General features: G+C 43.0%; 1 protein-coding gene across 1 annotated transcript; it reads left to right on the forward strand.

The window, feature by feature from the left end:
• The first annotated feature begins 437 nt into the window (after positions 1-437).
• SYCP2L (synaptonemal complex protein 2 like) lies at positions 438-26,878 on the forward strand. Its single transcript, XM_076332264.1, has 32 exons — positions 438-473; positions 1,779-1,803; positions 2,821-2,906; positions 3,040-3,128; positions 3,230-3,264; positions 4,014-4,156; positions 4,603-4,655; positions 5,013-5,058; positions 5,856-5,948; positions 6,038-6,098; positions 6,522-6,670; positions 7,545-7,605; positions 9,970-10,088; positions 10,535-10,604; positions 10,771-10,816; positions 11,460-11,505; positions 12,562-12,623; positions 14,210-14,258; positions 15,369-15,424; positions 16,028-16,082; positions 16,649-16,805; positions 17,899-17,948; positions 19,068-19,158; positions 19,592-19,683; positions 19,849-19,912; positions 21,591-21,722; positions 22,450-22,574; positions 23,209-23,303; positions 24,786-24,885; positions 24,965-25,023; positions 25,501-25,570; positions 26,819-26,878. Exons 1-32 carry the CDS (start codon positions 438-440, stop codon positions 26,876-26,878), a joined length of 2,475 nt encoding a protein of 824 aa, XP_076188379.1.

Below are 26,878 nucleotides of genomic sequence, written 5' to 3' on the forward strand. Positions count from 1 at the left end.
TGTTATTTCATGGTGAAGTGACGTCCTCTAGAAATTTCCATAGGAGTTATGATGCCACTAGCACTGTGTATTGTGTCAAGGAGCTCCTGAGCACCAAGAGTGGGTGCCTTGAGATGAAAAGGGAGAATAAAAGGAGGGCTGGGGAGGGAAGTGGGGGGGGGATAAGGTGGGTGTGAGGGTGACACTTTTCATGTCCTCCTAGCAAAATTCGAGCTCCTTAGTGCTGTGTAGCTTTTGACACAGTATGTGACTCTGAAGTTCAAGGACTAAAAAAACTGTCTATGTGCGTAAGGTTTCCTGCAAATATATCTAGTTTAAGGATTATTAACTCTTCTTCCCAGGTTTTAACTGATTCTTTTAACTTTTACCTGGTATCTTGGTTTGAAAGAGCAAGAGCATTTGTGATCCTCATCGACCCAGACGAGAATAAATTTTTGATGTTACTTCTTGAAGACTTCTTTGACTCTGCATTGGTATGTACGTGCACTAAGGGGGCAGAAAGGTTGCCTTTACTGGATAAGAAAGCCATTGTTCACAGATAGCTTTCTGTTAAAAAATACAGTTACACAGACCTTGTGCTCTAGGACTGAGCCTGGGACGCAGCTCAGGTGGTGGGGATGGGCAGTGCCCAGGAGCCTGCTCTGGGCTGGCATTAGGCTGAGGTTTGATGCACCTGGGAGAAGTTGCCCTGGGGCTGCACAGGGCTGCAGCATTTTCTCGTTTTCTAACATGAAGCCAAGTGTTTGTTTTTGCAGGAAAACCTGCAAGAAGTTCTGATGCGTTTTGTAAGCAAAAGCATTTGTGCTGAAGCCCTTGTTTAAAAACCCAAGTTACTGCCACTGAGCTGCACCTTACCTGCAAATGTGTTTGCCGAGGTCGTCCTGGCGATTTGTTCCTACGGTGTTTGAAACAGCTGATTTACTTTTAAAGGATTCTCTGAACTGCTTACAATTCTCATTTAGGTTTCTATTTTAAATATTCATAACTTTAAAGGTATTGGAGGCCTAGTGATGTAAATTTTCAGTAGGAAGAATGCTTTTAGCTTCTTTCCCCAAGCTGTTCCCCCAGTTTTGTCTGTAGCTTACTGGAACTGTGTCACTTTGTGCATCGGAATTTGTTTGAATACTTCTGACTTCTTAGGAGACTTGATAAAAGATATCTGAGCAAAATCAAATATTCTTCTTTCTCTACTAACCACATTGAAACAATATGAAATACTCTATTTATTTGTCAGAATTTGATTTCTTTGTCTTCCTGGTCCCTTTCTTCCATATGCTTTCACTGTGGAGGATGAAGTGTTGTTTTATTTGTGTTGTGTTTTTTTTTTTTAATTATGATTTTTAATTTTCCTCAATGGACTTTAACATTCTTCAGATATCATATGTTAAGATACCTAGTACTGTAGTGTGTAAACATAAAATGTGATTTTACATAGGCCCATATGTGCAATAAAAGTAATGAAGCAATGCCACGATGTGGGTTTTCCAGGGAACCTGGGGGCACTGCATTCTCGGGTGCTGCTGAAATCGCTGGGGGAAGTGGGTGCTTCACTCCCTTTACCCTCCCTGCATAATGCCAACCTGTATGACCGGGGCGACCATACGTGATATACCTGTATCAGGTGGCACTGCTTTTCCTGATGTGGGTACAGTAATGTTTTATGTTATTTTAGCCCCTGAAAGGTGTGATAGTGGGGGCATAAATGCCTCAGCGCTTTGAGTACTGCTGTTCTTGGGTTGTGGTGTGTTAACGAAGGCTTCCTTTACTTTTTTCATCAGGTGATTTGCAGGTGTAGTAATGAAGGTCAGTATTGTTTTTCCTTCCATTCCTTGATATCCCGAATCTCAGTCTTGGGAGCACGTTTCTTAATTCTGCTCGAACTCTACCCCCTTTCTGTTCTTCCTTCCACCCCCTATCTCCCCCTCCTCCTCTCTGCAATGTTTTCTTTAAATCCTCCTGCTAATTTCCCTCCAGTTAACTTTCATTAACCTCGGAGCACAAAACCTTTTACTGTTTCTCTTTCTTTACTTGTTTTGAATATGCTGGAAAAAAAAATCTAGCTGTGGTATCTTGTTTAAATGGTCGGCATCAAGTATTTCACTTGGTTAGAATAAACGGTGCTTCTGAAAGGACTTGAGGCTAGACAGTCTGCTCTTGCACATCTGTTCCTAGTGGCTTCAGATGTTATTCCCTTGCTGAAGGCAACCACCTCCACAGAATAACGTGGTAACTCCTCCAGCCAACCTAACTAGATGGAGGGATGTCTGTCTGTCTCATTCGTTTCAGCAGCAAGATTTTGTCTGTGGCGGCAGCTGGCTTTCCATTAGGGCAGGGGAGCAGGTGCTTTCAGGAAGAGCAAGTATCTGTGTGCCCAGATACCCAGGTTCACAAGTCATGTAAAAATGAAGCATTATATTGTGGGCCGGGTAACTTGAGCTTATTCATCCTTGTAGCTTATTCTAGCGGGAGCAGAGCGGGCATGAGCGTCTTCTGGTTAATACTCTAGTGGTTTGCTTTGTTGACTTTGTCAAAAGCTGTATATTACGGATTTATCTGTTGCGGTTAGTAAGTAGCTTCTTCTTTCTGTACCTATTTAAATAGTTACCCGGGTCAGCAGTTAAAGTATCTGACGCTTTTTATACAGAGAAGCTACAAGTTCCCTTTTCTGTCTAGGATTAGATAGTTGTAAGCTTTGTTCAAAACTGAATCCCCAGCTGGGATATTTTTACTCCTTCAACACCACAAACTGTAGTTGCTTCAACTATCTTTTATGCGGAGACCAGCTCATTGCTAGCTGTAACCTTTCAATGATTTTTCTAGGGAAGAAAGAGCTGGTGAATTTATTTTTACCTGAACTAGGGCATCTAGTGACAGAAGCAAATATTTGCTGCACTCTGCGGCAGGAGGTAAGACTCCTACTAGGAGAAGAAAATACAGATACATGTGCACACAAGTGTGTGTAATTAGATGAAAAATGTGAAGAATGTGTTACTGAATTCTTTCCCTTCCTATTCTGCCCCTTCCTCTGTGGGGGGAAAGGCTTTGAGGACCCTCAACTCTATACTCGACAGTGTCTCACGGGAGGAAAGGAAGAAATTCCCTCTGTCTGAAGAGATGTGCTCACTCACGTAAGTGGTTTCCCCTCCAACTCTTGTTGCAGGGAAGATGGTGGTTAGCTACAGGAGTTAAAGTTATTTCCACTTTAACTCGTTGCATTATGTCGTTTCAGGAAAGACCTTGCAAAAACTATACTGGAGGTTGGTGGTAAGAAGTACTTAGTGGTTATTCTTATGAAGCTGGGGTTCTCCAGCTTTACTTCATCTGCTTATTTATTATAGATGAACTATAATTTAAATTATTTCCATGTAGATAGTTGATTTTTGGGGATGAAAATCAGATGGTACTTTAAGAAAATATTAATCAAAAATTGTTAGATGCAACAATGCATTAGTTCTTTCTGGTTAGTATTAGTAATTCATATTAACTAATAAGAAAAGCTAAACTGATGTATGTCGAAAGGTAATTAGATCAGCTTTATGTACGTGTTTACAAAGTATGCTTGCTGTTAGTCTTTAAAAAAATAAATTTTAACCACTTTGCCACCATGTGGAAAAACTTCAGTTAATAAGGTGTATAGCTTCTTGAGTGAAATCTTGTTTTTTTTCTCCTAGCAATAACACTTTTTAGGGTGTTACTGTGGTATGTGAAATGTAACTTAATCGTAGTGAGTTAGTGATGAGGCTTTGCTCTCATACCCTCCCTGATCCCCAAGAACATCTCCCGACGCACGTGCGTGGTTAGCAGCGCTCCGCACCTCAACCTCGCTGAGCCAGAGGGAGCTGAGGATGCCTGGAGCTAACGCTTGGCTGTTACCCTCTGCTGTTATCCTAGGTGAAACTGAAGCTAGCTGATGAATACGACTGTATCATATATTTGTGCAAGAGTAGGAATGCTATAACCCTCTGTTATGCTGGGGGGGGCGTATTTATCCTGTGCTTATGTTTACCGTGTAGATTATGACCTTCAGGTTGCCCTTTCAGAAGCACTTTGTAGGTTAATGACAAAAAAATGGAGGGATGACCTTGTTCACCACTGGTTTGAAGATAGCTATCTTGCTGAAGCTTTCAAAGAGATCAAGGATAGAGAATTTGAGACGGTGAGGGTCCTTATTTTGAAAACAACATACCTGACAAGTCTGTATAGGGGCTAGTTTTGGTTGAGTTCAGTCAGGATGTCCTTGTAAGAAGTTCCTACAAAACTGATTTTATAAATACACAAAGTTATTTGTGGATGGTGGTGTTTTTTTTTTTTAATCTGGCAAATATAAAATGGTATATTGTTAAAATAGCTCTTATTTCTAAGTTATTTTACTTCTAAAGCATAACTAAGTTAATTTTTGTGGTTTATGTTTGTAGGCTTGCTGGTCATAAGTTGGGTTCAACCATTTGTAGCAACTTGAGTGTTTCTTCCCCAGTGGCCTTTGGCATCACACTGACTAGTTAAAAGGTTATAACTGGAGTAGAGGTTACACAGCTTAACAGAATGACTCTTTGCAAAGGAAATGTAGCCTGATTTTTTAATAAAATGTCATTTGTCTTGAAGGACTGCAGAAAATTTCTTAACCAGCTAAATGAAAGGCTTGGGAATGAAAGAAGGTAAGCTGTGAACCAACAGAATAAACTGGTGCCGTCGTTACTGCAGAGGGGAAAAACTAGGATTGTAAACTGACTTGGGTTATATTTAAAAAAAAAAGGATTTACATCACGTGAATAACTAAGTTCTTAAGAAAGAGATTTTATTCAGTTTAATGGTGGTTCTTTTGAAAGTAGAATCAATGAAGACAATGCATCGCTACTAAAATACTGTATTCTCTAAGATTCTCCAAGCTTAATTTACTTCTAGGAATTTATTTTTTTGAACAATAAGATTAGTAACCTATCTTAATGACTTTATCTTTCATAAAGTCAGACTCTAATGTTGAGTGTATCACATGAAGTCTGCTTTTCTTCCAGAGTCTATTCATTTCCTTGCATATCTGCTTTTGCTGACATGAACGAGGTAATAGTCCTTAACACTGCGACACCTTCCCTACAGTGTTACCGCTGTTAAAATGTTACTCTCTGTGGTATGTGTTTTCTGGGGTTTTTCTTCTTCCTCCCTGTTTTTCGTTAGAGAGCTTAATTTTCTGGAGTGTAGAATGTAACCACCTATTCTAGTTGGAAAGCGTGCTTGTTTGTCACTTAGCTCCCAACTTACTGCTGCTGACTTTGCTTTTGTATCAGCCAAATGATAGAGCCAGCGCTTCTCTTCATGGTGATGACAGAAGAGAGATCTCTAAAAGGAAACAGGAGGACAGGACAACTCTGAGTCCTCCGGCAGAGCTGCTCCCAGACTGCCAGAAAACAAGATTAGCCTGATGCCCGACGCAGTTACAGATCCTGCAGATTGCTTTACTGGTTTTGTAGTAAATGTATTTGTGGCACCGTTCCTGACAGTTCTATCGAATCAAAACCAAATCTGTGGAAGCCAGTTCCACTGCTTCTGCTTATTTCAAGTGCTCAGAAACACAGAAAACTTTCACAGACTCTTTCCTGCCACAAACATGCGAGCATTTGTGTATTGCCTCTCCCTTGGCTGATGTAGAGCCACGTCTGACTTTGTGGGTACGGTTGGGTGAGCGGTAGGCTGGCAACTCGCAGGTTGATCCCAACTCTTATTTCTGTAAGGTATGCATATGTGTACACACCTATGTAGGACAACTTTTTCCAATTCCGTCTTGTGAAAGAAAACTGAGAATAAGACAGCAGTTGTGGGGTTTTTCTGGGAATGGCAGCACTGCTGTTGTGCTTCCCCAGGTGAAGAAGCCGTCAGACGAGAAGCTGGAGGAGTTCTGGATTGACTTCAACACCGGCAGCCAGAGTGTGACTTTCTATGTGGACAGTAACGAGGTAACAGCAAAGCCCACGTGGCCTTGGGTTAGCCTAACGCAGCAGGTGCTCGCTCAGCCCTTCTGATGTGGTGGCTTTGGTTTTCAAAGGGTGCTCTTTGGGACTCTGTGAGGCTGTCGAAAGAAGCAGTCAGCAGTTACAGCCTGAAGGGTAAGGTTTTCCAACCAGCGTTATCCTCCGTTTGATTGTGGGCCCACAAGACACAGGGAGCCAACCTAAAATCTCACCGTCACTGAAGAGAGTTCCTGTGTCTTCCCCTCTCCCTGTCATGCGCTTTGCTCACCTTGCACCAGCTCTGCTTGTTGGACTGTCTGAGGGCCCGTTCAGCACAATAACCTACCCTCCCTACCCAAGCAGGTCATGTTGAGGGCTCAGTTTATAGATGTGCTAGGGAATAGCGTAATCACCTAGACCAATGAGAAAGAAATGGGTGAACAGAGTAATTGGAAATGTGTGGGCAAGTTGTAAAAGAGACACTTTTAAAAAAACCCAAGCACTTTTTCAAATGTTTTTTGGGGTGATAGACTGAACGTCTTGCTCTAAAACAGATTTAACTGCTTTTTTTTTACGCAGAGGGTGATGGAGAAAAGATTGTTAAAATTTACATGAAGATTCCTGCTACTCTTAACAAAACAGAAGCAACAAAAATCAAAATATCTTTCAGTGCTGAGTTTGAGATCTTAAGTGTACTTAAAAAAGTCCTGGGAGATGAAAAAATGATGGTAAGCTCTTAGTGTGTGAGGTTTTTTTTTCTTTTCTAAACTATATTTTACTTGATATACACTGGGCAAAAACATTCAGTGTGGTTTTTTGTTGGGTTTTTTTTTTTCATGTCTGTTTATTATATATCTGTCTTCCCCTTGAGGATTTGTATCTCTCTGGATAGGCATTCTTAGCTTTGGCCTGAAAGGGAGATTAGAGACTTCAGGAAAGAAATTTCAAGGGACTCAAATTTATGGTTTAGAAGCTGGAAGGTTAGACTGGCTTGTTAATCAATTCAGTGTGATATGATTACTTTTGCTGAGTTTCTGAAGTAGGAAATAAAACCTATGGCATTTAGTTGCATCACTTGAAGTATAAACATGCTCTTACACCAGCTCAAAGTGCTACATTGCACAGGATGAGCAAATTGTGACACGAGAAACTGGAGAAGAAAAAAGGGATGCTGCAAGACACAGATCTTAGATTAACTTTGTAGGTAGTACTTCTAGATTAAAAGTAGAGTACTTTTCAAGCCTCAAGTTTTTTATAAGCTAATGTAAAAACACAGAGGATGTGTGTGGAGTTTTGGTTGGGTTTTTTTTTTGGTAAATGTTAATATGGTGAATTTTTTATACTTGTGATTCATCCTCAGACCGTGGGGTTTGCAGAAAACCTTACGTAACAGTAAATAGCTGTAAATAGTGGCTGTCATTTATCCTTGCAGGAGCCAAGACCTTTCCAAATGGTCAACTCAACTAGCATCCAATGATTTGCCAATGATTTGTTGCTGGCGATTAACAACTGTTAGTTTCGTTATTAAGTAGCTGACTTTACTAGGTAAAGACTCTACTTTTTGTAAGGTCACTTTCACATGAGATTAATTCACATCACCAGATAAACGTGGCTGAAGAGGAGTCTGTCCATGCTGGGAAGCAAGCCAGGCGCAATGAAGCAGGTGAATTTTTAAATTATTATTTTATTTAATGAAATTTAAATTGTTCAGTTTTAAAATGAGTATCTTCGCTTGCAGTTAATCACATTAAAAAAAAAAAGCACCACCCAAGCTCAATCTTCTACTGTTTGTATCTCATGAGCTTGGTAACTGGTGTTCATGGCGGACGCTGAGTCCCTCTATCCCAGGGAGCGAGGATGGGGTGCCGTGGCCATGTGCCGCCGGGATTGCATGGGCAGGGGAACTGCTCACGGAGACGGGATCTGTGCGCTGACAGGTAGCCTGGCAAGGCGCATCTCAGCTGCTGGCTGACCTCTGACACGCAAAGTGTGTGCAGTAGTGTTTCTCCACCTGCAGGTGCGGTGCAGTGGGATGCACCTGTCTAGCCTCCCTCGTTTGCCTCATGCATGGTTCCTGGTTTGGCTGTGCTGCGCGGGTGCCTGTGGGCGATTCCCTGCAGGAGGGGACAGTGGCATCTGTGTGCCCATGGAAGCACAGGTCCTCTGATGGACCAGCGCTTGCACCTTGGCACTTAATGTGCTCTCCTCTGCGCAGGGGGGTGCCTGTGGTGGGGCAGTCTCTACCAATGCTTCCTGCAGGGAGGCGACTTCTGTTTCTTCTCAACAAGGTGATGTGATAGAGAACGGTGCGCTCCAATCCCCTTACCCCACGTGGAGTGGATGATATCCTGGAGATGCCTGGGGCTGTTGTGGAAGTGCAGCCAGGGGAGCAGAAAAGCTCACCCGCAGTCCCTGTTTGTAGAGAGAGATGAGCAGCGGCACAGCTCCTCTCTGTAGGAGGTGACCCGCTGCCATATGCAGAGGCATTGTGGGTGCTGCCATAAATACCTTGTGTTGAAGGGTTGTCTCTGTGTGTGCCCCAACTACAAAAGTGTAGCCGCGTGCCTTACGGTACGAAAGGCTCTTAGCTGGACCTGGGATAGTCATCATTTCCTTCTTCTCACCAGCCTACAGCCAATGCTTTATATTTCTTTGAATTGAGCACATGGAATTTTCTGTGATCAAATGATGTCACTTCCTATGCTGCCAGCGAATATCTTCTGCAAGATGTCTCTTTCAAGGATCTTCTGACTGAGTTTAATTTTGTTCCAAATGATAGATGTTGAGGGAACACGGAGCCTGAAGCACAGGCATAACGCTTGGATGCCTTACCCAAAGGAAGATCCAAGCCTAGCAATGGTCCGAGGGGAAGAGAAATCAGCTCCTTCTTTTTCCTGCCTCTATATTGCTCAGAAATTCTGTAAATCCCCACCAAGGCCATGACACAGTTTGAGGAAAAGCTGCTTTCACACAAAAGCAAAAGAGGTGCATACGACCAAAATTAGTCTTAAATAGGAAATGTTTCCTTGGCTCAATTTCAGTATCAAAGTACTTGGGAAGTGGCTTTTTTCTGTATAGTGATCTTTTCTGTTTGAAGGCTGGGATATGTCCTTGCTGCAAAATTGGCCGTATTTCAGTTTTTAAAGTGATTACTTTTTTTGTAGATCATTCCTTGGTGTAACTTGCTTAACAGATATTTCTGTATCTTTTAAGACAATGAACTCGCAGCTCTCTTTCTACTGCTACCACCCACGGTCTCAGAAATGAATCACAAGTTTGAAGAGCCCTTAGGTTAGGTATCATTCTTTCTGTGCCAATGTTAAAAGCAAATTTTTACTTTCCTCTTAGTTACTGTGCATTTCAGATTCCTCCAGGTGAATATTTGAAAGAGCTACTTCCAGCTCTAGATGTCCGAGGTAGTAACTTCTTCAGTAGTCCTTCCCATTTTCCTCCAGTTACAACCTAAAACGAGCTAGAATGGAAGTCCTCCAGATTTTGGGGGTGCAGGTGAGGGAGAAGCTCCTTCATCAGCGTCCACCATGAAGCACACACAGAGGTACAAGGTGGGCACTACTACTTGAAGCAATCAAGGAGTACAAAGGGCAGAAGGTAGTTCATCTGTAGTGAAACAACTTTTGCACTGCCCAGTTGGAGATTCAATGGAGGGAAACAGATGGTGGACGATCCCACTGCTCTGTTGCTTTAGCCAGACACAAAGGGTTGTTCCATGTCTTCCAGAGCTAAGAGTCAAGGTAGCAATAAGATGATAAACTTATATGTATGCATATAGTACGAGGGGCTTAGAAGGGGTAGGCTCAAGATGCTGTTTATTTAGCATTGCAATTCTGCACTGGGTAATTTGGAGATGTTTGATGTTTTTGTTCTATTAAACATGATCTTGAGATGTTTGTGCCTAGTAAGTTGTACTGTTATGCTTTCATGCACGTGTGTAAGAATGCAAAGGGGTGGTGGTGTGTGTGTGTTCAATTACTGCAACAACGTTCTCACCCCGATTGCTGTTCTGCAGTGATACCAGAGACCACTAATCCACAGAGGAGGAAAGATCCTTCAAACTCTGAAAACATGGAGAATCTGTCAGACAACTTAGCCTCTCAGCACAGCCAGCAGTTAACAGGCACTGTAGCAGTAAGCGTTTGATGTATGGTGAAACCGTCCTTGTGCCCCTTTTCCCCCTCCTCCAGTCTGCTTTTTTTATAGGTGTGGTTAAAACCTTCTGTCAAAGAAAACTAGTTTGTACCCAGATCCGACAATGTTTTCAGACTCCATCTTATATTGGTGGGAAGTCAGCCCAAACACTTGCCTCCAGAGCTGCAATTTTGGCAAAACTGCTTTAAAAAGAAAGATGACATTTTACTCCCTCTTATAAGGGGATGGTGGGATGCTCTTAGTGAGAAGCTTATAGTATCACTTATATGCAACCAAAAATGTTTTTATGTGTGGCTAATGATGAACCTGTCATCCAGCTGTTGCCATAGGCTAGCACTGAAAAAATCCGTTCCTAAAAAAAACCAAAACCCGCTTCTTTATTGGTCACATGCATGCTCTGTTCATGGTTTCATGTCTCCGAGCAGAAAACAGTTAACTCTGGTGTCACCGTGATTACAGTGAGCCAGCAGACTGACGTGGAAGATGCTAACCAAGGCTCAGGTCAGGCATGGCTCCCTTTAGTTCTTTAAGTCTGACCCAGTTAAGTGTCACCCAGGTGACACGGTGAAGGCTCTGCTTTTGTGGGCCTTACAGCAAAAGCAGATAAAGCATTTCATAGTAGCTCCAGAGGGTGAAGCTGTAGTTTCCTTCCCTCCTTCAGCAACAAAGTCCAAAACTCCATCTCCAAGGACGAAAGCTAAGCCTAGGTGAGTGTCTTGCAGACAAAAATTTGCAAGGTGGTTTTTTTCTGTGTTTTTTTTTTTGTTTGTTTTCCCTCCCCTGGGCTTTTAATGCATGTGATTTTGGGGTTTATTCCATCAATTATTAAATGGAAAAAAAGATTCTGTTTTGCCACCCTGGCTAGCAAGGCTGGTTGCCCAGAGTTACAGCACTTCGTGGTTGCGGAACGGTGATGTTTGGTTACTGGCTTGGCTGCTACTTTGCTGTGACTTTTCTTTCTCATCATTGATTTAATCCAAATACAAGATGAGTGTACAGCTGTATTACAGAGAGTTTAACTTCAGCTGTGTAACCAGAGTTCACCAGATAGGTAGCTATTCATAATGAGGACCATGACTTTTGTGAAAGATCATGCGAATTTGAGTTCGCCTTGGTATTAGTAATACCCTTTTTCAAGAGCTTTGCAGGACAGCATTTCTTACAGTTAATGAGTTGGACTTCTGTAGAGCTACTGATTAGCTTTCTTCCCCACACGCCTTTTAAACCACTGCTTTAATGCTAATTGATGCAAGTTTCTTCTCCTCTTAGTACTTCACAAACCGACTCTTTGTGCTTTAAATGAACAGCCCCTCAGCACTGCATTCCCCTCATGTGTCCTCTTGTCCCCAGTGAGAAGCCCCTAGAAGAAGAACCCATGGAGGAGTCAACACCAAAGGTATGTTTGCCTTGGGGCCCACCTGAGTGAAGAGACATGGGGCAGGGAAGAGGTATTCTGGTGGAGTTGCAGAAGAAAGCTAGGATGGTTTGACCCGCTCCTGTCCTTGAGTGGTGTCCTGAGCCCATGTAGTGTCATAGCTGATGTAATGTGCCATTTAGCACCGGGAGAGAGCTGCAGAGGCAACAGCTACCAACCTCATTCTAGTGTGGCCCAACCAAGTAATTCAAGCTCAGCTGTTTATTCAGTGTATACACCTCCTGGCAGCGGTGTGCTGTGCTTGTGTCCAGGAGCATGGCGTATGGGCAACCAGCCTGGCCCTGTGTGGGACAAACTCGCATGTCACAAGACTTATGCGCAGTCTGCAAGAGCAAAGGTTTGCTTCCTGAAGGGAAGCAAGTCTTGGAAGTCTACAGACATGTTTATTCAGTTTTGTATCTGAGCTCTAATGATCCTCCCACACTAGATCTGTCCCTGTACTCCTGGCGTAAGAGCTTGCAATCTGGGCAAATTAATAACAAGTAGCTGAGAGCCATCTGCAGTTGCGTTTCTTACACAACTTGAGCACTTGGAAATTTCTGTTGCTGTGTCCAGGTATTAAAAAAAAAAAAAAATCTATGCACTACACGAGAGAAATTAAATTCCCAAAGCAATAATTTTAATTTGGAGTAGGTACTTAGGTTGTATAAGAAATCACATTTTAGGCTTATTCTTGGACTTACATTTCCAGGTGCTAGGTTTAGATTTTTTAAAAATTATATTTTAACTCAAAGGTTCAAAGGTTTTGTAACACTCGCCCACTGCACAATGAATTCAAAGCTTTTGAACTACTTCTTTCTGTATCCTCACCCCCTTGTCCCCACAATTTCAGCTCCAGGACTCATACTTTCTGGTAGGAAAGAACCTGGCAGGAAACAATTGCAGCCGGATGGTTGTTGCGATAGGAGGAACAAAGTTTCCTGGCACTCCTTATCTCTGCTTTTAGCAGCCTCTAGGATAAAAACATGACTTAGCATGTCATGGTTTTAGATCCTGCAACTATTTTCTTCTCAGAAGGATGCTACCTGGGAAAAGAGAAACAGAAAAACAAGTTTGGCCAAGCAGCGGACGGAAGGCAGGTATGACACACGAGCCCTGTGCCCATGCAGGGTCTGGTGAACCAGGTGATTTTAGACGATTTCTAGCACTAATGGGGGGGAGGGAGTGCCCACGGGGTGGGCCAGAACAGAGAGCAAAACGAGCAGGAGACTATGAAGGGTCATGACTTGTCTCACTGGGAACCTTTGGGTCCCCAAAGCAATAAAGACTTCAGAAGCTAACCAGAAGCCAAAAACGCCCTCAGCTTTGTGATACTATGTCACGTTGACTTTTCCATTTTTCCTCACCCAACCGTAATTCTCCCATCCTCCAGTGAGTTGAGTGGTGAGTGGCAGCTTCATTCACAAATACCTAAGCTTTTTCTGATGTTGTCCTGTTTTTTGGCATCTTATATCCTAGAGTTTCAGGATGGACTCTTTCTCAGTTTGTCCCCCTCCCTCACCCGTATACATCCGTCTGCTCATGTTCGAAGCTAGTGGCACTATGGGCAGAAGCACTCAAGGGTTTGAGGACTGTATACAGTCTGTGGCACTGGAAGTCTGCCTTGTTGCACGCTCCTCCTGTGCTCTCTGCCAAGCGTTGTGGTGTGCAAGTTAATGCCTGCTGCTGGGCAGGAGAGCAAATGAACTGTACGCGAGGATCCCTGCTGCGGTTCTGGCTGCTCCAGGGCTTCCTTGGGTGTCCTGCTTCAGTCTGCTGACTCTTAGCTTAAAAAAACCCCAAATATTTAGATGATTTTTTTTTTTGATTGCAGATAAGAGTGGGAAAAATTGATGCAGAACTTCATCATTACTACAGGTTCTGGGTTTTAAGGTCAAATAACTTGATGCAGCAAATACCGGTGGTAAAACCGGAGTAGAACTGTCTAAGTCTGAGATGGAAAAGAAGGTTTTAGTTTGGTCATTCTGCTCCCTCTAGTGTTTCATATGAAAATGAGCGTTTCTTTCCTTCAGGAAGCTTTAACGAGAAGAGCTCAGTTCTTTAGTCTTCCTATTCTTTTGCTGGTAAAAAGGGGAGGATGTACTGTATGTTGAGGAATAATTGTACGACTTCTTAAATAGTTATGATTTGGAGAAAGAAATAAAGGTACAGTTAAGTTTAAATGTTGAAAGACACGAAAACAAAATCTAGATGCATACAGAGCAGTGGTTAGAGAACAAACATTAAATGTTAGAATTTTCAGAAGGGAATTAAATGGATTTTTTCTCTTAAGTGCTTCTGAAATTATCTTTCCACTCATGATTTCTTCCTACCATGTACTATTATTGGTGATGTGAGAACTAAATGTCCACTACATAAACATGGATAGGCTAACTTGTATCTTCTGAATATTTCTCTTAAAATTAAAAACTTACAATTGAAAGAGTCAGAATCAAGACAGACGATAATAGAGACTAAGTAGGAAAGGAACAAGTTTTTTTTTTTTTAGAAGCCGAGAAAACAGCATTTTTAGGCATATGAAGTATCTGAGTGCTTACTGTATAACAGAATTCATAGGGGAGGGGGGCAGAAACAAACCACGTTATCCCCCTCATATTCTTAGTGAAGTTCTATAGGTTGACTCTTCATGATTGTATGCCACTGCCACATATATGTTGTCTTGCAGGAAGGAAATCTATGACTTTGAAAACTCAGATTCTGCAAGTCATGAAAAGGTAAAGTTGAGACAGAAGCTGTTAGGAGATGCGCTAAGGTCCCAGCTCAGCAGCTAACAGAGGGTAGTAGCTTGAAGCAGGGGATATCTCTTACTGCAGAAATGCAGTAAGGATGGACTATATGGCTATGCATGGAAATATTTTTTGGGGCAGGGAGAGTGCTCATTACTTCTTGAGTCTCGTGGTGGGTACTGTGTGATAAAACCAACTGCACTAGGAATTTGAGCTGTTGCTTGAGTGAGGCTGTGGGATATCTTTGCAATTGAAGGCCAACCTCTGTTTGCATTTTACTGAATATTGAAAGCAGATTGAGCATCCTTCACTTTGTACTCCTAGGCTAAACCAGAAGAGACTGAAATCCGTTTCGAGCCACACTTGGCACGTTGGAAATCCCTGGTTAAAGCCAATCATTGCAAAACTTGTGTTGGAAATTCACCTTGACTTATATTTGCAGACTGTTACAAAAATTGAATAAAAATGAGTCACTGCTGTGAAACTTCGACCAGTGTGGGTTTTCCCAGGAAGCTGAAAACTTGCTCCTGATGGCTTCTGTCAAGGTGGCTCCACCATGCAAACCCTTTGGCTTTCAGCCTCTTCCGTGGTGCAGGTGCTGTCACTGCTGCCTGTTAATTCAGAGGTGATGGGTGCTTAATGGGACACCCCAAACTTCTGTTATAAACTGGACACTGTCCAGTCCTTGCTACTGCCACTGGGTGTCAGCATAAAACCCTGCTTCATGGTACCCTGCCCAGTGCCCCAGCAGCCCTGTCCAAAGGCTGTCCAGGTACCGTGCGCTGCATTTACAACACGCTGCTACTAGCGGTGTTAGTGCTTAAAATGACATTTCTTATGACGTTATTGCTTAAAATGAGCATTATTCACAAAGCAAGGAAAAGAGAAAGTAACTCCATTTAAGAAGACAAGTGTTTGTCTATTATAACTTATGACACTGTTTCAATCAACAAATTCCACTCCATTAAAAAAGTTGAATTTCCATGCTGGACTCGTAATCCATTCCTCCTCTAGTCCTTGAGTCCTGATACATTTTAATTTTGTAGATTATTTTACAGGATAATTGAACTTTAAGACAAACATCTGCTTCTGGTTTAGGTTGCTGAAGCCAAAGGAAGGATTCTTGGCCAGAAAGTTTCTTCACAAAATCAGAGGTACAGGATTATACATGCACCATTTATGAACCTTTTGCTCTGTGAAAGAAGAGTTTATTGCCTTAGTTAAACTGTTTTAAGTTGGGATCAAAAAGGCTCTGTGATGTTTCTAATAAAATAGTTCCTTGCTTAGCTGCCACAGTATCTGTGGATGTTATCAATACTAATATTTAAACACTACCTGAGAGAGAGAATAATGACTCCTGTCCACTTTGACAATAATAAGACTTTAACTCTTAAACATCCCCCTTCCCTGATCATATGCCTAAATTACTGATTTAATTTTTGAAAAATGCTTAAACCCTCTGCCTTGCTTTGGCCATCTCCAGTTATAGCAAGCTGCCAGGGACTTGCTACCTCTAACTAGCCTGTTTTTTCTTTTAAAAAGGTGCTAATTTCCAGGTATCCCCAGATTTCTTCTTTGGTTGGTTTCTGAAAGTAGCAAAATTTGGCTAATGACTGCGCATTAACAGTTTGGTTCTCCTGCTGATCTCTTAAGGAGCCCCCTGCCATTGCTATTTGGCTGTGCCCCTTCTGTACTGCTGTGATGTGCTACCGCAGCATCTGCTAGTCTAACTCTGGTCTTTATGGGCTACTTGGCAGGAGTTATGAAATGGGAAACAAGAACGAGGAATCAAACAAGCTCGAGAGAAGGCCGGTAGGTTGTCTGTGCTTTTTCATCCCCAGAGCCTTTGATTGCTGTGTGCATCCACCTGTATGAATCGGTTGCACCCTTAAAGAGGCTGAAGTTTAAGGCTTACCCAGTGCGGAGGTGGAGGAATGTGAGCCTGGGAGCCTCAAAATAGCCTGCTTGTTGCTACTGAAAGCAGTGCTCAGGGTGCACCAGAACTGCCAGACCAGTGAGTGAATGTCTCTGTTTTTTCTCGCTGTGCTCTTGGCTGCAGCTCAGGCATGCTGAGGCTATCCTCCTTCGAGAGCTTTTTATTTGGATGCAGGAGGGAGGGAGGGAGAGATGAGGACGGAGGATGCTGCAAACCCCACAAGGCAAAGGGCAAGCACCTGCCTTTCCATGTTTTTATACTGCTGGTTTTAGTTAACTGTTGCTGTTCTGGCAGATTTCACAGCTTAAAATACTTCAGGTATTGCACTGTGGGGAGGAAGAAATGGAATAATTTGGTAGTAAATGAAGGGGAATGGCTGGGGGGCTTCTGGGTGGATGGATGGAGCTGACTGAGCAGGACTCACTCTTAATAGTGTCTTTAGTCCAGTTACAGGAAACATCTTTTCTCTGAAAGCAACAATGAAAATACAAGCACTGGTCAGAGTGAAAAAAGCTGGATCCTTGACTCTCAGAAACGGTCATTGCCAAAATCTCTTGACTATACCCGAAAAAAGCCCAGGGTGAGAAGTAAATTAAAAGGTAAGCTTGGTCCCCTGTTGACACTTAGCTATGCGTGACGTACTGTACTGCAGATAAGGAAATGGCTGATGATGGTTTGAGAAGGAGGATTTGGCTGAGTCCTGAACCGAGTAGAGGGGAGCAAGCTCAAGGCCGGCAGCGAGGGGTGCCCTGTGGAGGAGGTGCATCACGCATCCTTGTGCTCAAAGAACTGGGCTCCTGTCCCCTTCTCTCCAGTGAATGTACTGGGGTTCAAATGTCCAGGTGAAAATTGGGCACCTAAATGTCTGCATGGGTGCAGTCCTCTGTGTAATGGGGCTGAAGAGCCCATGGGTGCTGAACTGATGGCTGCATTGGTGCTCCTGAATACAAGAGGAGGAAGATCTCTCTGGAGCTGCCATACCTCCTCCCTACAACTTTCCCTCCTCATCTTTCCAGAAATACAGTTGACTTGGGGAATGAACCTTGAAAAACCACACAGTTTGCAGACCATGGCACGCTGCTTCCCTGCTTATGTGCTGACAGGCCAGTTGTCCTTTGAGTGATTTACAAAATCAGATGTGATAATCTCTGATAGCATCCTCTGCTCAGGCCTGACCAACAGCAAACTTCCCCCGTGGCCGCACGCCGTGGCTGTGTCGGCTGCTGGGACCTCCAAATTCAAACTGAATTTCCCTGAAAGAGTTGGAATGTCTCTGTCCCTCTCACAGAGGATAAGCCTTGCTCAGGTAGCTGTTGGTTTCTTTAGGGATGAAAAAGCAAAAGAAAATTGAGGGAGAAATTATGCTTTATACTGTGTTTCTGTGGAAGTTGTTGTTCTTGCTCCAGTGCCAGCCCACTCACCCTGGCTGGGACTTGGGGACCATCAGACAAGCTGCTGAGCCTGCCCCTTTCTTTGGCAACTGCTCTGTATGCAGCAAGTTGTGTATGTTTGCATCATTTAGAAGCTTTGATAGAAAGGGGTTTTGAAGCTTAATGCAAGTGTTGTGAAGTTTTCTCTTGTAAATGCCTAGAAAACCAAACTCAAAACTGGATTATTTAGCTGCGATGCAAGCCTTAACTAGATAAGGCATGCAGTTACTGCAAGTAAACAGGTAAGCTTTTCTCCTTGCAGTGCTTCCAGTGTCTTCCGCAAGTAGTGGCAGTGACTACCAGACAAAGAAGGTAAGGAGGTGTCATGCTTAGGTGCCTCAGATTTAAAAACATTACGTATGCAACATGTGTACAAATGAGTGGGAATTGAATAAACTGGTGCTATCTTTCTTCTCAAATGTTCTGATGGACAAATTTTCCTACTAAATGTTCCTGAGGCTGTGTTGGTCTACTAGAGGCTGGGGAAACAAGGAGGTCTTAGGAAAACACGTGACACTTTATAGAAACAACTGTGCGTGAGCCCTAAGCAAGTTGTGCTAAAACTATAACATTTACTTGTGATAGATGGAAAACCGGGCAGGAATTGGCATGCTTGCTGTGACACCTGCCTTGGCTAACGTGGGTGTCACTCCAACAGGAACAAATTTGGCTCTAGGGGCATGCCAAGAGCTAGAGCTGCCTATCCAAATACCTGCAGAAATCCCAGTTGGGTCCTACGAGGCTGTGTCCCCATGCTGTCCTCTGCCACGTCCTGCCAGCTGGTGCCTTGGGAAAGCTCGTGTTCTCCTCTGCGTTTCGCTAGCAATTTTCAGGGCTTTTATTCCAAGTCCTACGTTGACGCTGAGACCTGGTTCATGCACTGTCCTTCTCCACTTTCAGCTATAGCTCTGGGAAGACTAACCATGGATTATACTGATGGGGGAATTAGTGGACCAGACATACACCAAGCAAAATAAAATACAGTTTAGCAATGCCAGACTTTTCCAGTGCCCAGTTGTTAAGTGCTATGTATCATATGTTTTGGAAAGGTCCCCACAGAAATACAGAAATTTTTGGGAAAAAACTCTCCAGAACTGCTAGTTGAATTAAAAGCTTTTGTTTTCCCCTGGAAACCTTTTCTTTTCTCTCTTGACTAAAATGCTTTGATTCTGCTTATGAAAAACTTCATCCACTATACGACTCTAATGGCTAAAGGGAGAACTTACGCATAGAACTTCAGGGCACAGGTCTCCTTCGGTGTTGGAGAGAGCTATCAGTATCTTAGGCATGTTTCAAGTGTATCTTTGCTCTTAGTGTGTTTAAAAAACCAACCAAACAAACAAAACCCTCCCCCCAAAAAAACCAACCCAAACCCCTACTTCTGTAGTAATGTTTAAATAAAATACATGCTTAGACATGATTTTGTTTTAGCAGGGAGCATCAAGGCAAAGAACTCAAAAGGAAAGGGAAAAAAGCACATCTAGCTCCAAGGGAGATGATTTACCTTCAGTGGATCTTGCTGGTATTTCTTTTTTGATCATCTTCAATGCATTAGAAAAGTTGTGTGGGTGTGTGGTTTTTGGGTGTAGTGTGGTTGGTTTTTTTTTTTTTTTAATTTTGCCTTTTTCCTTCACGTTTTCTTCATAAGCATTCTGCTTTGTAATATTTCTTGTAATGGCTGTGAGGGCTGGATGTTGTTTGTGGATAGTCTCTTGAGCAGGGAAAACATTAGCTGGGGCTAATGAGAGGTGAAGGAATGACCTTAACTGGCAGCCAGAAATAAAACAGCCTTTGGACTGCGTTTAAGTCACTGTCTGTTTCCTGTGTGAACAGATAAAGGAGAAGGGTGGTGGTTTCTCTTTTTTTTTTCCTGTGCATGTCATTAAATTGAGGTTTCTAGTCAATACAGGATTCAACCTCTGTTGCCTGTGTCGTTTGGCTGATCTCTCGTGCAGATGAAACGCCCTCAGAGGAGCTCGAAGGGGGTCCGCTATTACTTGATGTGCCTGCCAAGGGCTATTCCAGTGATGAGGAGAAGGCCACGCAGGTGCAGTACGCAGCACTTAAGCTCCTTCTAATCTGCTGTCAGGCTACTTCTCATCTAAAACCAGTGCATCATGTCGCTTTGCTTCCTATAACTAGACAAGTCCCTGGCAGCTTATCTGCGGTGCAAGATAGGTACCTTCTTACTTTGTTGTCCTTCTCTCCTTAGAAGTTTCATGATGCATCTGGCGAATTGTCAAGAGAAGAAGAAAGTTTTAAGCGGAAGGACTCAGGTTTGTCAGTCTTGATAATGTGGAAGAGCAGTTTAAAAAGTAGAAAGGGGTGTTGATGGAGTTGTCATTTTTCTTTCAAGGACAAGTAGGCACTGAGCTTTTTGATATTTGAAGGATACTTTTTGCATAAGAAATATCTTCCATTTCTCTGTTTTGAATATCGTGACAGGCTATGGGAAGATGCTTTCATATACATTCCTGAGTTCATCACTAACTCTTAAATCCTGTCCTTGATCACGGGGGTACTACTAGTGTAGCTATTAAGAGCTGGCGATTTACAAACCCAGTGACCCGAGAGAAAATATGTGAAATAAGTAAAATGAGCCTGAAAACTAATTTTTAACAATTTGAAAGTGCAGTGCAACTTCGAGATGCTTATTTTTTAAAATGAAAGTTGTTGACTTTCTTTGTACCTGAGAATATAGGTGCAGACCATCATTACAAGCATTTGGTAAATGGTGACTTGTATTACTGCTGTAGCTTTAGGTCACTTAGGTAAGTGACATTTAAGGACATTTCTTTAATGAAACAGAACTTGCATAAACTAATTCAAAACTGCAGCACAGTCACTTTGTGACTGGAAACAACTGAACTTCAAGCAAGTCCAGCAGCAATGGCTGTCTTCATGGTAATATTCCTGATGCTGATGTAGTTCTGAGAGAGACTGTCTTAAAGTTATTGTTGTGACTATGAACCAAGTCACTGAAGCTTTGGTCTCGGACAAAAGCATTCCCTTTCTCGTGAGCTGGCTATGTTCACGTTCCCAAAATGTCTCTTACCTGTTCAGCATTTGCAGAATATACCTTCACTGCACCAACATACCTGCTTAATTTTGGGGGAAGATAAGTGCTGAGGACTTAATTTTTATCGCTGTTTATTGTACAGTGGGAGAGGAGTTGATACCATGCAAAGGCAGAAGTAGGGCTATGTTCAGAAATTTCAGGTGTGGTCTGTGACTGCATTTGAACACTGGCTCCGTGAACCCTAAATCTACTTCAGTGTGCTCCTTGTGGTCTGACTGTCCCCCTTGTCCTGGGCTCCACCACCTTCCTGCTTTCTGCCCTATGGAGACTCCAGAGAGGTGGTTGGTCAAACACAGACACCTCACTGAGCTCAGAAAAGTGGACAGTGAGACAAAGGGATGATTTTTTTTTTTTTGCAAGTTTTCCTTAAAATATGGGCTGCAGTCTCTCTCACCATGTTTCTAAGGGTTTTCCTGGGTTAAAAGTAATTCTATGACAACTCTAGTTTGTGGTTTTTGTTTTTGTTTTGTTTTTTTAAGCAGCAGCTGAAATTATCTCGGGAGCAAATGAGCATAAACAGATTGTGAGCTTGGGCTGGAAAAGAGAAGGGGAAGAAGCTGGGCAAGAGTTTTCTTTCTGGTTAGACTAGTGGGCCAAGAAATGAAGTTGTCTTTAAGATGGAGATACGGTAGCTTTCCAGTTATCTGCATAGCACTAGGCAGTCTAGTTGCCTGCTTTTGCGAGGGAAGAGACTTGCTGGTGAAGTCTTATCCTGTCCTGTAAGTGTGATGCCAGACCCTAAAATGTAGTTGCCTGCTTTTCTGCAGGATTGGTAATTCCGGTGGTGGCTTTTGCTGGAGTAGCTGGTAGGTACTGCCACATACCTCATGCAAAAGAACAGGTCTTTTCTGAAACATCTCCTATTCTCTTTCTAGATATATTAAGCGGCACTGTCATAAAAAAGCCTAAATTTTCCAGTTGGGAAACAAGTAATTTGTCCTCTGACACTTCCTGTAAACCAAGGAAACTTTTTGATTCAGTAGAGAAGGAAGCGGAGATCCAAACAGGTAAAGTCAGGTTGGCAATTAAGGTGAAGTGTTTAAATGCTTTAAGCTTTTCTTTTTGATGGTAGAAATCATAGTCACGTGGGAGCTTGAAGAGAGGTGTCTGTAGGGAGGATGTCTTCTCCAAAAGTCAAAATGTAGCAGAAGGCATGCATTGCGGCACTGCCATTGGATACCACATATGTAGAGGTGTGAATAAGGAAATTTGGGTTCCCTAACCACGGTCCAGTCAGGAAGCCTCTCAACGATGCCAGCACTTTCTAGTCTTTCTGAATAGTGATTGTCCAGAACTATTAAAAAAAAAAAAAAAAACAAAAAAAACCTGAAAAAAGCATGCAGATAATGGACAAAGTAACTGCAAAACACTGCTAACTCTGAACAGAAGGGGGTTAGGCTTTCCTCACAATGAATAAGTAGAAGACAGGAAAACAGTAGCCTGACTTTTTTTTTCATTGTGCTGTGCTTTTGCCTCATTATCTGTAAATATGTTGTTCTTTGTGTTTGGTTAGTATCGTGCCTATTCTTCCATGCTGCTTTCCAACAAGTCTTTCTCAATGCATTTTGGGACAGTTTCCCTCCTGTTTGTGAGCTCTAGAAGAGCAAGACTCAAATTTGAGCTCTCTAATAAATGTTGTTGTTCACATGAACGATGAACCCTTCAGTAGCACGAGGGTTTATATTCCAGTAAGCCCTCCGGCACGGTACTAACTGGGCATATGCTTTCTCCTAGGTCAGGAAATGGGTGATGGTGTGGATGATGCATTTTTTTCCAAGATGCTGCGTGAAGACTTCACTGATTCAGGGGTGATTACTGCATTTGAAAGCTTTATCGGCCAACTAAAGAAATTGTTCTGGGTAATGTGCACTCTCTTAATGTGTGCTGTGTACGGCATTTTCTTGTAGTAAATGAAACTACCTTTTTATCACCAGGGGAGTTGGTGTAAATATCCCATCTGTATTTTGTGCCCAAGAGCAGATTTGTACTGGATCAGCATTTTGTATTGTGCAACCGTGACTTTTTTTTTGAGTTGGTGTTAGGTGTTCATATTAAATTTTTAACACTAGTCCTCGAATCAGAGCTGGACGTGGTTGCATTTACAAATCAGTTATGATTAAAATGTAAACAGTTTGCATTAACGCTGGTCTGAAGTGGTGCTAACAAAGACCTGGTTTTGTGCAGCTAAGTGTGTTGGCGTATAGGTGAAATTTGCTTCTTTGCTGGCTGGATAGCATGACCTTGACCTGAAGTCGCAAGGGTTCATAGAGGTCTGTTGGTGTAACTAGTGTGGTCAAACGAAATCAGTTCATATTTGCAGTACCTTGCCCACACGTCATCTCACTTCAGTTTAAATTTGACTTAAGATGGTTTCTGCTAAGCTGAAAGGCAGCCTGCGGAGGGGTTTGCCTTCCAGGGAAAGGTTTTGCAAACTAGACTTCTAGGTTTTGGCTTGGGCCATTGCCCATCCCTAACGGCACGTCCTGTGGTTAGTCCCGGTACAAAAGGATGGAGACGAGCGCGCAGAACACCCTCAGGTCTTCGGAGAAGAACGTGTCTGCCCTGCTGAACCAGATACACCAGTGCAGGTAAGCTGTCTGCTGCTGGCTGAAAACAGCTTCAGCTTTGTGTAAATTTTGTTATGAAAAGAAATGCCTCTTCATAAGTGAACCTGACAGTAAGCTACTGCGCTCATTATGGTTTGTAAGGCAAAATATCTTGCGTGTCTCTCTCTCTTTTCCTTTTCTGTAAGAAGAGTTTCAGAAGCATAGCTCCTGTGACTTATCCTGCTTTTCCTGTAAGGGGAGAGTGGATGGATTAATTAATGCAAAGCAAGCTTGAATTAAGAGCAGTTGGTGAAGCAGTCCTTAGATTGCCTTCTGACTGTCATCAGTGTTCACAAATCTGTTTAAAAACCCTCTTGTTACACTTAGTAGCTTCTGTTTCTACATGTTTTAAGAAAGAAGCCAGACTCTGATTTACTTAATTAAGTGGGGAAGAAGAAAAGTAAGGGGTCTGTTATAGACCCATTTCTGTAGATTGTTTCCATGTGCATGAAACAAATGCCAGCTAGTGGACTTCATAGGCACTCACCAGATAGGGCTTTAAGCAGGTCATTTTGCTTTATGGGTTGTCAAATTTCTCAGCAGCTAAATAAAAAAATCAATTATAATAGTTATAGATTTGTTATAAGCAAAATACAAGCACAGCCTGAGATATGAGTAAGTCTATTGGGCCTCCATATCTACTACACATTCAGTTTGCAGGATTTAGATCAAATGTAGTATGAAATAATAGCCTTTAAAATGCAAAATCCCTGGTATCAATAGGACCTCTATGAGCAGAATTTGCTTGTCGTTAAGGTGTCGTTAAGGTACATGGAGAAGTTTGTGTTCCAAAAACAAAACCAGGGAACGTTTCGGGGTGGAAGATAAGAGTTGATGGCGGTGAGCTGCTGCCGTGCTTTGATGTTATTAACTAAGTAACCTGGAGCCAAGCAGAGCCGCAGGATAGTGGGGACAGAGCTGTAGCAAATCCGTCCTACCCCAGAAGGGTGGTTTCTAAAGTCACCATCAGATGATGGCTTGGCATCCCACTGCCAGGGGAAAGGCGGCAAACCCAAGCAAATAAGGGTGTTGCTGGTTAAGGTTTAGAAATCACTGGCATCCTGTGGCAACGCTGTATGTGTATATCAAACCCATGGTAGGAAAACCCATCAGAGATTATTTGTGCCAAGATGCTGTCTTCAGTTTGGAAAATCTCTGCTGAAATCCCTGGAGGCTGGGAGAGTGTGCAGGGTAAGTATTGCACTGGGAATCCTGTTGTACACTCTGTCCTGGGCTTCCGCTACCGGCTGCTATTTGAGACAGGCTATTTAGCTAAACTCATCTTCAGTTTGACCTGGTACAGCCGTTCATGTGCTCTGTGACATACCTGGGAACAAAACTGCCCCAAGGACAGCAAGGACATTTGCTTCTGCCTAAAGGCAGGTTTGGTGCTGAAGGGGCTGTCATCTGCCTTGTGCTACGGCACATTAAAGTGTCAAATTTGTTTCTGTTCTCTATCACTAGGCTGAGTAAGCTGGAGACCTTCCAGAAGATTGTTGTTGAAGAGCTTGCCAGTCTTGAGAAGGAAACTCAAATCTTGGCAAACATGGAGAAGGACGCAGTGGTGTGTGTGACTTCTCGTGTGCCAGCCTGCGGAGGTACCCCTTCCCAAGTAATGGGGGTTTTCTTTGGGGTTCTTTTAGGACTTCTGGAATGCACAGTTGCTCAAACTGAATTCTTTCTGCAACCAGCAAAAGCAAAGGTACGTCTCTACTAGCTGTCCTGCATGCTCACAAGTCCTCTGGTCAAAGAGGGCACTAGTTAGGCTGGTGGTACCCTTGCTGGTATATCGGGAAGTATTCTGAACCTGGTGTAACATCTCCACTTGATGTCCATTGATGGAGCCTTTGCAGCCTCGTGAAGGTTTTGGACTGGGGCTAGGGTGCAATGAGGGACACTTTGCATGGGAAGTTGTGCAAGACAGGCACATACCTCGAGACCTGTACCAGGATCTGGAACAAGATGCACTCTCTGGTCACATCTGTATCTAGGGGTCAGAGGAGGTGGAAGGAGGCGATCATTTCCTATATAAAAGATACCGTTGGTGCAAATACTGGGCAAAAAGCTGCAAAAGGGGGAATCCTCAGGTTCATTTTTATTGGTAAATATCTCTGTTCAAGTTTCATCAGTAAGTACTAACGCTTCACAGACAAACTAGCCAAGCTCACTTTTCTTCCAGAATTCAGTCTGTTGACTCAGCCCTGGGTGAAACAGCAAAGAGTTTTACCGACTCTATCCAGAATACAACGGTATGTGCAGTACGCAAGCAGCTCTGTACAGGTGGTGGACTCGGAGCTGTGGCCTGACTGATAAGTGTTGGAAGTGAGAAAATGAAACTGAAGTCCTGGGAGGGGAAACCTTTGGTTAGCTGATCTGTGGGGCTGGTTCTTTGTGGGACCCCCAGTCCTGATGCATGGAAAGCGTTGAGAAAGCAGTGTTTGCCCTGCTAGGGATTAGGAAAAGTGGTCAAAAAGCACTTGCCTAAGGGAGAAGGTAAGGACAAGGACTATCAGGTAGTGATGCTTCTCCTGGGTTCATATCTCGGGGATTCCTTCATCCCAAGGCTTGTTTCTGTGTAGTTAGTGACACTTAATGCAGTTCTCTTCTGTCACTTTGTCCCACTTGCCCTTGGAGTTGTGCATCCATGGCATCCTGTGGCTAGGAGCTCTGCAGCCTAACAACACCTTGCATGCTTTCTCTCATCTGCTTTTTGGGTCTGGCAACATCTAGCCTTGATGCGTCCAAGTTTGATTTCTAAAAACCAAATTTATTCATTTACCTTGTATCCCAGGTAAATATTCTGTTTAAGTTCTTAAACTCTTCAGAGTCTAATCACTAGCTTATGCCCTTGTTTTAATTTGTAGATTAAGCTGAATACTCTGTTAATTTTGATACAATGCTTAGTTTCCATCTTGCCCACCCCATCACGTGTGCATGTTTTTTGCTACTGTTGCGGTTCCAGCTTTTATGTGCAGACCTGATGGCTTTGGGGGTTTAGCATTCCTGCAATAAGACTGATGGGTTACTATGATGTGTGTGATGCCATGTGTCTGCACTGCACAGAGCTGAAGAAAGCTCCCTGTGTTCAAGAAACCACCATGCTTGTGGTCACTACAGTAGACTGGGCCTGGGATTTTAGAAAAGATGCTGAAAACCGAGGGCTTGTGTCTTTTAGCTGTTAAAGCTGGAATCCTGAGCCTTTCCATAGGGAAAAGTTTCCATCATGAGCAGAGTTGCTTAGTGACCCAGGCCTTTCCCTTAGCAGAGGTGCTCCTGATGAAGGACGCCTTTAAAGAGGGGCAGGGCTGAGGAAGAAGCAATGGTATCGTGGGAGCTGCTTATCCCGCAGCACCTTGTTCCAGGATGGGTGCTTGCGGATTAAAAGCTGAATCTAAATGTGCTTCTAGGATCTCTAGTTTCTTTTCTTATGCAATATAAATGTTTATACAAACTTTTGAAGTGTTTTTCATTATCTTTTTTTTTTTCCTTCCCTGCAGTATGAACGCCCAATGAAGAAGGCAGTAGAAAACGACGTGTTTGTTGTTCCTTCTGACTAG

Source organism: Aptenodytes patagonicus, chromosome 2 (genome assembly GCF_965638725.1).
Source record: "Aptenodytes patagonicus chromosome 2, bAptPat1.pri.cur, whole genome shotgun sequence".
Lineage (NCBI taxonomy): Eukaryota > Metazoa > Chordata > Aves > Sphenisciformes > Spheniscidae > Aptenodytes > Aptenodytes patagonicus.